The sequence below is a fragment of the Eleutherodactylus coqui genome, chromosome 1, assembly GCF_035609145.1.
Source record: "Eleutherodactylus coqui strain aEleCoq1 chromosome 1, aEleCoq1.hap1, whole genome shotgun sequence".
NCBI lineage: Eukaryota > Metazoa > Chordata > Amphibia > Anura > Eleutherodactylidae > Eleutherodactylus > Eleutherodactylus coqui.
This window is the reverse complement of record NC_089837.1, coordinates 500,453,765-500,466,156: the sequence shown is the minus strand read 5'-3', so window position 1 is coordinate 500,466,156 and position 12,392 is coordinate 500,453,765. Positions and strand designations below refer to the sequence as shown.

The following is a 12,392-nucleotide window of genomic DNA, read 5'->3' as shown; positions in this document are numbered from 1 at the left end:
CAGCGCCCCCGTGACACACGAGGCTGGCCCGCAGAGCTTACCATCTATTATAGTGGATCAGCGCCCCCGTGACACACGAGGCTGGCCCGCAGAGCTTACCATCTATTATAGTGGATCAGCGCCCCCGTGACACAAGAGGCTGGCCCGCAGATCTTACCATCTATTATAGTGGATCAGCGCCTATGTGACACTGGCCCGCAGAGCTTACCATCTATTATAGTGGATCAGCGCCCCCGTGACACACGAGGCTGGCCCGCAGAGCTTACTATCTATTATAGTGGATCAGCGCCCCCGTGACACACGAGGCTGGCCCGCAGAGCTTACCATCTATTATAGGGGATCAGCGCCCATGTGACACACGAGGCTGGCCCGCAGAGCTTACCATCTATTATAGTGGATCAGCGCCCATGTAACACACGAGGCTGGCCCGCAGAGCTTACCATATATTATAGTGGATCAGCGCCCCCGTGACACACGAGGCTGGGCCGCAGAGCTTACCGTCTATTATAGTGGATCAGCGCCCCCGTGACACACGAGGCTGGCCCGCAGAGCTTACCATCTATTATATTGGATCAGCGCCCCCGTGACACAGAAGGCTGGCCCGCAGAGCTTACCATCTATTATAGTGGATCAGCGCCCCCGTGACACACGAGGCTGGCCCGCAGAGCTTACCATCTATTATAGTGGATCAGTGCCCATGTGACACTGGCCCGCAGAGCTTACCATCTATTATAGTGGATCAGCGCGCCCGTGACACACGAGGCTGGCCCGCAGAGCTTACCATCTATTATAGTGGATCAGCGCCCCCGTGACACACGAGGCTGGCCCGCAGAGCTTACCATCTATTATAGTGGATCAGCGCCCCCGTGACACACGAGGCTGGCCCGCAGAGCTTACCATCTATTATAGTGGATCAGCGCCCCCGTGACACACGAGGCTGGCCCGCAGAGCTTACTATCTATTATAATTAATCAGCGCCCCCGTGACACACGAGGCTGGCCCGCAGAGCTTACTATCTATTATAGTGGATCAGCGCCCCCGTGACACACGAGGCTGGCCCGCAGAGCTTACCATCTATTATAGTGGATCAGCGCCCCCGTGACACACGAGGCTGGCCCGCAGAGCTTACCGTCTATTATAGTGGATCAGCACCCCCGTGACACACGAGGCTGGCCCGCAGAGCTTACCGTCTATTATAGTGGATCAGCGCCCCCGTGACACACGAGGCTGGCCCGCAGAGCTTACCATCTATTATAGTGGATCAGCGCCCCCGTGACACACGAGGCTGGGTTGCAGAGCTTACCATCTATTATAGTGGATCAGCGCCCATGTGATACATGAGGCTGGCCCGCAGAGCTTACCATCTATTATAGTGGATCAGCGCCCATGTGATACATGAGGCTGGCCCGCAGAGCTTACCATCTATTATAGTGGATCAGCGCCCATGTGATACATGAGGCTGGCCCGCAGAGCTTACCATCTATTATAGTGGATCAGCGCCCATGTGATACATGAGGCTGGCCCGCAGAGCTTACCATCTATTATAGTGGATCAGCGCCCATGTGACACATGAGGCTGGCCCGCAGAGCTTACCATCTATTATAGTGGATCAGTGCCCATGTGACACACGAGGCTGGCCCGCAGAGCTTACTATCTATTATAGTGGATCAGCGCCCCCGTGACACACGAGGCTGGCCCGCAGAGCTTACTATCTATTATAGTGGATCAGCGCCCATGTGGTACAGCCTGGCCCGCAGAGCTTACAGTTTACTATAGTACATATCAGTGCCCACGTGGTACAGCCTGGCCCGCAGAGCTTGCAGTCTATTACAGTGCATATTAGTGCCCAGGTGGTACAGCCTGACCCGCAGAGCTTACAGTTTACTATAGTACATATCAGTGCCCACGTGGTACAGCCTGGCCTGCAGAGCTTACAGTCTAGCGCCCAGCAGCAGCTAAGCCTTCCACCCCTCCCGTCTCACCCAGCTGGGAGCAGTCTATGTCCTTGCTGCGGAGCCCTCCTTTACTGGGGCTCACATGGAACGTCCAGGTGCCCTCCAGGTCCGGGAAGCTGCAGTTGACCGGGATGTCCGAGAGCGCAGGCCGGCTCCACACGGCCAGCAGCGCCGCCACCAGCAGGACAGGAAGCTTCTCCATCTCCTCGCCGTTCCACACGAGTGCAGAAGAGAAGCAGAGAAAGGGTTAAATAATGTCGGGGGTCACATGACACAGCAGGGGGCGGGCGGCGGGGCAGGTAGTGAGAGGCTCACCTGAGCTGTGGGCGGGCCGCGCTGATGGGAGGTCACATGAGGATCAGGTAGTGAAAACAAAGATCTGGTACCGTGTTAGCCAGTAGAGCAAAATGTGATTGTTCTCAGCAAGAGAAACGACGTAATCTTGTAGATATGATACCTTTTAATGGCTAACAAAAATACATGATGTAATAGCGAGCTTCCGAACCAACGCAGGGTACTTCTTCAGGCTTATGGATTGGATCTGAAGAGGCATGCATATTTATACACACTTATAACATACATACTTATGACAAGGCACAGATATGGATGTGATTGGTTCGCACTTAAAAGGAATTCTGCAACAGCAAACAAACTTTTTTTGTCTAGGCACTGATAGCGGAGTGAAAGTTTTATGGTCCCTAAATTACTGTTGGAGGGGGGAGGTCATCAGGCTTGACTTTCTACAAGAGATACACAAACATTTTTAGCTAAGCACTGATAAGGGAGTGAAAGTTTATGGTCCCTGAATTACTGTTGATGGGGGTCTTATCTGTGCAATCAAGTCTCACACTTCCCATTCACGCATAAATCCTGGGGAATAATTTAACCCCGTATTCAGCGTGTCAAAGGTTGTTATCAATTTATATTCCCAAATTCTTCTGTGGTTTTGTGACTTGAAACCACCCTTCAATATCAAAACTCTCATATCTCCTATGTCATGTCCGTGGTTAGAGAAGTGCTCAGCCACAGGTAATTCTCTTCTTCTGTGTTCAATTGTGTGGCGATGAGATCTCATCCTGGCTTTCAGTTTCTGTCCTGTTTCCCCAACATAAAGACCCCCAACAGTACATTTACTGCACATGATCAGGTACACAACATTGGACGAGGAACACGTAAATGTCCCCGGGATCTTATAGTCCTGCTGTGTGTTGGGGATCCGTATCCTGTCTGCAGTCAGTATATGTGAGCAGGTCTTGCAGCTCCTTACCTTACAGGGATAAGTTCCTTTTTGTGTGTCAGAGGGCAATGCACTCCTGATTATAAAGTTCCTCAAGTTAGGAGGCTGCCTGTAACACAGAAGCGGAGGGTCCGGGAATATGGTTTTCAGACGGTCATCCTTGTGCAGGGTATGGTGGAGTTTTCTTGCGGTTTTCCTTAGTACCTCCAGTTGTGGATTGTAGGTCACTACTAGAGGCACACGATTGTTTCTTTCCTTCTCCTTGTATTGGAGTAGTTGATTTCTGGGTATCCTGGTGGCTCTGGTGATTTGGTCATCAATTGAGGTGGGATGGTAGCCCTGATTTATAAATGTTCTTTTAAGATGGTACAAATGTTCCTCTCTGTCCGTTGGGTTGGAGCGGATCCGGTTGTATCTGATGGCTGTAGACAATGGACTTTTTGATGTGTTTAGGATGGAAACTGTCCCATCTGAGGTATGTGGGCCGATCAATCGGTTTTCGGTACAGGGATGTCTGTATTGAGTTGTTTGAAATCTTTATGGTTAATAAAATGCCATGAAAGATTCAATGCATTCCACCCCACCATAAACCTGACATTAAGCTACTCGCATACAGAAATCAACTTTTTGGACACCACCATAAAGATTTCAAACAACTTAATACAGACATCCCTATACCGAAAACCGATTGATCGGCCCACATACCTCAGATGGGACAGTTTCCATCCTAAACACATCAAAAAGTCCATTGTCTACAGCCAGGCCATCAGATACAACCGGATCTGCCCAACCCAACGGACAGAGAGGAACATTTGTACCATCTTAAAAGAACATTTATAAATCAGGGCTACCATCCCACCTCAATTGATGACCAAATCACCAGAGCCACCAGGATACCCAGGAATCAACTACTCCAATACAAGGAGAAGGAAAGAAACAATCGTGTGCCTCTAGTAGTGACCTACAATCCGCAACTAGAGGTACTAAGGAAAACCGCAAGAAAACTCCACCATACCCTGCACAAGGATGACCGTCTGAAAACCATATTCCCGGACCCTCCGCTTCTGTGTTACAGGCAACCCCCTAACTTGAGGAACTTTATAATCAGGAGTGCATTACCCTCTGACACACAAAAAGGAACTTATCCCTGTAATGTAAGGAGCTGCAAGACCTGCTCACATATACTGACTGCGGACAGGATACGGATCCCCAACACACAGCAGGACTATAAGATCCCAGGGACATTTACGTGTTCCTCGTCCAATGTTGTGTACCTGATCATGTGCAGTAAATGTCCTGTTGAGGGGCTTTATGTTGGGGAAACAGGACAGAAACTGAAAGCCAGGATGAGATCTCATCGCCACACGATTGAACACAGAAAAAGAGAGTTACCTGTGGCCGAGCACTTCTCTAACCATGGACATGACATAGGAGATATGAGAGTTTTGATATTGAAGGGTGGTTTCAAGTCACAAAACCACAGAAGAATTTGGGAATATAAATTGATAACAACCTTTGACACGCTGAATACGGGGTTAAATTATTCCCCAGGATTTATGCGTGAATGGGAAGTGTGAGACTTGATTGCACAGATAAGACCCCCATCAACAGTAATTCAGGGACCATAAACTTTCACTCCCTTATCAGTGTTTAGCTAAAAATGTTTGTGTATCTCTTGTAGAAAGTCAAGCCTGATGACCTCCACCCTCCAACAGTAATTTAGGGACCATAAAACTTTCACTCCGCTATCAGTGCCTAGACAAAAAAAGTTTGTTTGCTGTTGCAGAATTCCTTTTAAGTGCGAACCAATCACATCCATATCTGTGCCTTGTCATAAGTATGTATGTTATAAGTGTGTATAAATATGCATGCCTCTTCAGATCCAATCCATTAGCCGGAAGAAGTACCCCTGCGTTGGTACGAAAGCTCGCTATTATTACATCATGTATTTTTGTTAGCCATTAAAAGGTCTCATATCTACAAGATTACGTCGTTTCTCTTACTGAGAACAATCACATTTTGATCAGGTAGTGAGAGGGTCACGTGAGCTGTGGGCGGGCCCCGCTGATGGGAGGTCACATGAGGATCAGGTAGTGTGCGCGGTGGAACGCTAGTAGCCAATCAGAAGCCAGCTTTCAGTTTACCACTAGGTGGTAGAAGAAGGCAGCTGATTGGTTGCCACGGGCAACCGCTCCACATTAGGAGACGGACGATTTATCGTTTGATCAAGCGAATCCATTCAAACGAAAAGCCGTTCAGTCTTTCACATTCGCCGTATAGATGGAACGATAACCGTCCAAACGAGGCATAAAAATCATCGTAGGCTCGTTCGCCTGTCGTTCGGTTTAAACTGCGCTCGTTCCGCCCTCGTTCGTCAATACAGCGAATGCGACAGACGATTCTGAACGCTTTCTCATTTGAACGAGCCAACGATGTAGAGGTATAAACAGGCGGCACGAGAGACAACGAGCAGCGATGCTAATGCAAAACGCCAGTTAATCCCAGCACACACTTATTTCCCAGCCTGCGTTTATTTCACGCGTGTAACACGGTTACATACACAGCCATACCCGCGTGGGGTTCTATTCACTGCGTGTTACTTGCGCCAATAAGCTTGTGTGAATCTGGCCTTAAACCTTTCATTTTCCCCATTCTAGGGGCTCATGCCCGCGGCCGGGTCGGATTCCATCTGAAGTCTCGCAGCGGCGCCCCCCAGAGACCCTGCACTCACCTGTCGGGATCTGCTGCGAGTGTACCGTCCGGCCAGCTGGCGCTCATATGCGGTGCAGCGCATGATGCGCCGATGCTGGGCAGTCACGCGGATTCTTGCAGTACTTCCGCTGTGAGCACAGCGCAAGTATCGTGGGACGGACTGCAATGGAAGCCGTCCGTGCGTTTTTCCGTACAGAATAGAACATGCTGCGATTTCTCACCCACGAGAGAAGTTGATTTGCGCTCGTGGGCGGGGAGAATCATTTTACACAGCATGTCGATGGACGGACACTGCTGCAGAATTCGCGGCGGGTGTCTGGCCGCGATTTCCGCAGCGATAATCCATCCATGGGCGTTGGGCCTAAGTGTTTCCGAAAAAACCCATCACATCGCGTGGCACGCAATTTTCATGTGTATTTTTCATGCTTTTGAAAATAGCGTGTTGTTTCAACAGGAACAACGTAACAATGCGTGACATCACATTCGCATGAAAGTCGCATCTGCCTGCGAGTGCGATGTGCGTCTATTTTGTTTTGCTCCCCCAAAAAAATTAAAGGGGCAATGTCGCCCCAAATTTAGGACCTGCGGCGATTTCTTTGATCTGTGTTTTTTTGCAAGCACCGGTTGCAGTCGCGGCAGGTCGCACCGCAGCGCCATTTACTTGAGTGAACAGGACTATAGAGCGATCTATGGCGGCGCTCCCCGTGTCACGGCTGAAGTACCTCTTTAGACCCAGCCTTGTATTTCCTGCCTCTGTGGCTCCAGTCCCAATGCTTGTAAATACTGACTGCGAGCGGTTTTAGACCCGGTTATCACGCCGGACTACCAGTTATCGTCCTCGTTATCCGCCACACATTATTTATTCCTCCAGTCAGTTTAGGGCGCAGCAGACTGAAAACATTTTCCTTTTTTTGCCCTCTTGCATTCCTCCAGTCATGTGACCGCAGTGAGGCCGCTCGCAGACGTCCGCTTTTTACCGCGTTTTGAATACGGTGATAATCGCGGTATAACGCTCCCATTGATTTCAATGGGGCCTCGCAGACAATTTCCGAGCGCTGCCTACTCTGTTTTACAGCGTTTTTGTGCTTTTTAACGCACCTCATCATCCATCACAATGATGCGTTAAAAATGGTGGAAAAATTACGACAAAATGCCGCCATTCAGATTGCGGCGTTTTGCCGACGTTGTGTGTGAGAGCGGCCAGGATCTTGCTTCTCTGATGAGATGTGTTCCGTCTTGAGATACTTCTACTTCAACATCGGTTTTAGATTATTTTTATTATGGGGAAAATGCAAAAAACAATTTCCAACTTTTTCGACCTTTCACCAATTAATATAAAAAAAGACCCTCCGGTTTTGGGATGATACAGGGGTGTATGTTACCTGCAGTTGTTCTCTGCTGCTCCTGTGATCTATAGATTCCAGGTCTTGTTTATGGCTGTCCAAGATGATCAGCACAATCTTCAGACTACCTAATCTCCACAGTGTATTGGTCGTATTATGGCCCATTTACACGCAAAGACAATCTTTTAAACGATTGAAAGATTGACAGTTTTAGCGATCATTTTGCATAAGGTGCTAATGGACACTAATTAGCACTTTATCAGCTTCATTTGCTCCCTCCGGGAGCTGTTTGCAGAGTGCAGCATGTGGTCTGAGCTTTGCACACAGCTCCATTGTACAGGCTGTTGGCTGAATACAATGTCATCTCCGATTCCCGTGCAGAACACAGTTTGTGGTCCCTGTTATCTACTCTCTGGCTAAACAATGGATATTAAGCTCACCTTAAAATCATCGTTTAGCCGAAACAATGGTAGCATTTACACGCAATGATTATCGCATATATGTCATCCTTTGAACGAATTTTGAGCGATAATCGTTGCGTGTAAATGGCACTTACGGCCGCCTGCAGACGGGCAGAAATTCCACGGCGGGATTCCCTGCAGAATTTCCGCCCCTGGACGCCTGCATAGGATTGCATTACAGCGCGCAATTCTATGCAGATGGCCACGGTTTGTCTGCGCGAAATCACATGCAGCAAACAAACCGCAGCATGCTCTAATTCTGTGCAGGGCTCGCTGATGGATTAAAGTAATTTTGGGGGAAAAATCTTGACTAAGAGGTTACAGATAAGGGAAATTGTCATACTGATATTGTCTGGCGTAAAATAGTCACACATTTTGGTTCAAACCGTATTTGCGTAAACATTTATGACTATTTTTAATTTTCCACTGCCCTTGTCACTTTTGTGAAAAGTGAGTGAGACTTAGCAGGAGGCGCCAGCAACCCATAGGCCAACAGAGTTATTACAATTTACGCTAGTGACGTAAATTAGAGCTGGTGCAGGTTTTAGTTGGTGGTACACGGATGGTTCAAGAGGTGCCAAATGTATGAGTTGGCCCCCGAACACAAGTTATTCCTTATTGTTGTCCTCAAACCTCAAACCCCCCCCAGAGATCCTGGGAACAGGAGTCTGCAGTGTCCCATAATGAAGGTAGCAATGGTTGCACATGCACCTCTCCGCTCCATTCATTTAATTGGGACTGAAATTAATGGAGTGGTGGTGTGCCTGTGCAACCACCATTGTGTTAATTGTGAGCTACTCTGGACCACGTTATCAGGATTGGTGGAGTCGCTGTAGTCAGAACAGGAGACTGGGCATCTTCGGAATAGGAGCTACTGGAAGTCGGGTGAGGTATGATAAATACCAGCAAACTCTTGTGAGAGATTGCTGGTCATTTTAGTGCTTCCTTATATCTCTGTGTTTATCCCACTCAGAGCTGATGTTTGCATGCTTGTCTGAAGTGTCTCTATCTTTCCCTGAAGACAGTCTGGACACCTGTGGTCTTTGTATCACATGCAGACCCCCTCCTTCCTTCCCTTTGACAGGTTTGGCCTCCAGACGTCTGATGTCCTATGTGTGTATCAGATGGGTGATGCCTGACACTGCTCCCTATGTCAGCACGGTGACTGACTCTCTATTCCCTGGTGTGAAGACACTTGGACTGGCTATGGTTGACCATCTGTATGCATGTGAGCTTCGGGTGCTGTTCCCATTACATGTTGTATGTATAACCTGCTATGTTGGTGTGAATAGTGACGTGTTTGATATGTCTGTGCAGGTGGCTAAACGTGCTTTATGTGTAGTCCTGTTCTGCGTTCAGTGTGTGTGAACACTGTCGTGTCCCGTGTATGTGAACAGTGTTGTGTCCCATGTTTAGTGCATCTCTCCAGGTCCCTAATCAGGGATAGCCTGGTACCAGATGAAGACAGTGGGGCTGTCCTTGTCGGGACAATCACCCCGCTTTTAGGCAAGGGTTCCCCACTTTTCCTGATTGGTAAGGGACAGTGGTTCTTCCATCATTGCCTGGAGAGGTGCAAGTTGTGATTGCAATTGCTTTAAATGTAGTTGCGGTTTTAAATAGGACACCATCTTGCGTCCATTCTGAGGGGTGGCGCTTTAGTGCACCAGGCGGGCGTAACAAAATGCTAGTGCATACCCTCATAACCTCATTCTAGACTACCTCAAGATCCTCCTCTGCGGCCTCATCCAATGCTCCCGCGACCCTCCAATCTATCCTCAACTCTGCTGTCTAACTAACCCACCTCTTCCCCCGCTACTCTTCTGCCTCTCCTCTGCCAATCCCTTCGATGGTTGTCCATTACCTAAAGAATTCAGTTCAAGATATTATCAATGACATTCCAGGCTGTCTACAACATGTCACCTCCATACGTTTCTGGTCTAATATCCTGATACCTCCACAGTTCACAACCTGTCCCTCCATACATCTCTGGCCTAATATTCTACTTCCTCACACAAATTTTCCAGTCCTTGCAAGACCTTCTCCTCTGCTCCCCTCTGGTCTTTTCCTCACCCAATCATCTCCATGACTTCTTCCATGTGTCACCTATACTCAGGAACTCGCTATATATGAGACTCTCCACCACCTTGGAAAGCTTCGAAGAGAACTTGAAACCCATACTCTTCAGAACGGTCTACAACCTACAGTAACCCTGCTGACAAGATGAGCACCTTCTACCATCATCTACTGTCTCTGTTCCCAGCCCTTGTGCTCTGTAACCCCTCGCGGCAGGGTCCTATCTCCCACTGTATCAGTTTGATGGTCATTAAAGGGGTTCTGTCACTAAAAAAGAAAAATGCTATACTTATCTATTCCTCCCCCATCAGTCTACTTACCAGATCTTCACCTCCCTTATCTTCTCCTGTCTCCTGCAGTCCAGGGTCACTTTACCTCCAGCTGCCTGATTCTTCTCCTTCCTGTGAGGTTAGGTACATTAGGTTGGCAGTCTGCCAATGTACATTAGGTCACAGCTCACAGGTCAGCAGGAGGACTGCCTATCTTCTTCAGAGATTGCTCATGCGAGCTATCTCTGAAATAGATTACAATTCCTTCCTAGGCAGTGAAGCTACAGCACAGGGATGTGACCTTCACTGACCCAGCAGGAAGGAGTCTGTGATGAGCAGCCTTCATAACAAGCTGGGCCCAGCCTGCAGTGAGCTGATCTGGGGCAGTGGAGAAGCTCAACCAGGAGAAGATGTGATAAGGAGACAGACAGGGAAGGAATAGGTAAGTTTAGATAACTTTTTTTTTTTAACGACAAAACCCCTTTAAGTAGATGCTTATTGTTCCTGTCCTTTTATATATGCATTGTATTTAAACCCGGTCTCATATGTACAGCACCTCGGAATAAACTCAGACTTCCCGTTTTTGAAACGCCGGTCTTAATAAATCTGCCCCATAGCGTTCAGGATTTACAACTGATTTGTGACAAACACTTAGTCCAATTTCCTATTAATTTGAAATAATTTTTGATGTTTTTAGACATTTTTAGATTCACTTCCTCAAAAATCTATTTATTCACTTCATACCGCTTAACCACATAACCGCTCTACGAGGAGCCGCCCCCCTGTGTATTTCACAGTATTGTATCGCTTCTTTAATAAAACGGAACCAAGCTAAAGACAAAAATTGCAATCAACAGGGAGGAAGTTTCAATTGCAAAATAATTATAATTCTCTGTCTTTATTATTTATGATAACGAAAACAATAGCTGCTTTTCAATAGCAATTCACGAAGTTTATCGTGGAGACGGCGTCCGTGTGGAATACTAAATCTTCCGAAAACACGAACTTCGCAACATCAATTTTCTTCCTCGCAGCTGAAATTAATTTTAAGATTAAAGTGTAGCTTTCTAGCTCAACTTTTTAATTATATTTAAATATGAAAATAATAGCTAACATAAACGAGCTTAAAGAGACACTTCCAAAAAGGATTCTAAAATCAGGGCCAGATATACCTGCAGTCACAGTAGACCTGTGCCTATCTGTGCTCCTTGGGCATCTATAGTATTAATATATATTATATATATAATCTACACATTCATATGCAAACTTGGTGTTTTAATATATTAATTAGGTCATGGTGAGGGGCCAGCAGTGTTCTGCCATATATAGTAAGAGCAAACAAAGATTTTAAAACCCTACAACTTAAAACGTGCCTACTCGTTGAGCTGAATCTAAGGGCCACCCAATCTGTGCCCACCGGTTCCTGGCATGTAAATCCAGCACTGCTTAAGGTTACTTTTATGCAGGCTGATAGTCACCTAAGTGATTGCTCAAAAGAGTGATTACTGGCAACTGTCACCCCGTGTAAACAGAGGACCCATCAGGGCAAGTGAGTGAGAACTGCTCACTTGTTGGAGTCGTTTGGTTTTCAGCTCACTTAAAAACCAAGTGACTGTCAGCCCATGTAAGCAGGCAGTGGTTCGTCTATGACTGTTTACTGTGAATGGAGACGTGTGGCCAGAAGAGTTCTCCGATACGTTCCATTCAGTGAGCAATTATCGCCCCCAAGTGAGAGCACAGGAGCAATGATCATTGGGACGACTGTCGGGCGCTTCAGCACTCAACAATCGTACCATGTAAAAGTACGCTAAGACCTTCTGTCATCTTCCGTCAGAGTCCTCTGAGTCATCTCTCTGCAGTAGGTCTGCTTCCTCTTCATCCAGCTCTCACAGTACACCAAGAAGGTGTCTTTGTTGTCAGAAAAGGGAACTTCAAAACGTCTAGTGACACAAGACTCAACAGACGTCTTCACGGCTGCTTTAGCTCCAGTACTTCATATGACTGCTCCACCATCCTTTCTCCTCTGCTGGTGTCCTACTGTGGACTTGTTCATTCAGCCCTCCTTAACCCTGCCCTCTGAGGTTTGTGGCTAGTAGAATAGGGATTTTCAGGCGCAAGCGCTCCATGTAGGGCTGGCATATGTGGACTGATTGTTATAGGCATTCTAGGGCTTCTGTCTGCTGTCATGGTCATAGATTCATCAGCGACTCTGTGGAGTTTTCTAAGTCATCTTCCTGCAATACTGTCCTCTTCATCCAGCACCTCCAGTTCCATTGACACAAGCCTCAGCAGATATTTTCACAGCTACGTCAGGTCCTCCTCTAGTTCCTCTGCGACTACTC

The 12,392-nt window shown here is 47.5% G+C and overlaps 1 protein-coding gene across 1 annotated transcript in view; it reads right to left on the bottom strand.

Annotated features, from left to right (window-relative positions):
- Positions 1 to 2,210, bottom strand: part of LOC136588128 (dipeptidyl peptidase 1-like) — a 35,731-nt gene extending 33,521 nt beyond the window's left edge. Inside the window, exon 1 of the mRNA XM_066587129.1 lies at positions 1,983 to 2,210. Coding sequence (XP_066443226.1) covers positions 1,983 to 2,157 — 175 coding nt within the window. The 5' untranslated portion in view covers positions 2,158 to 2,210. The remainder of the gene's footprint in view (positions 1 to 1,982) is intronic.
- Positions 2,211 to 12,392: the final 10,182 nt, after the last annotated feature.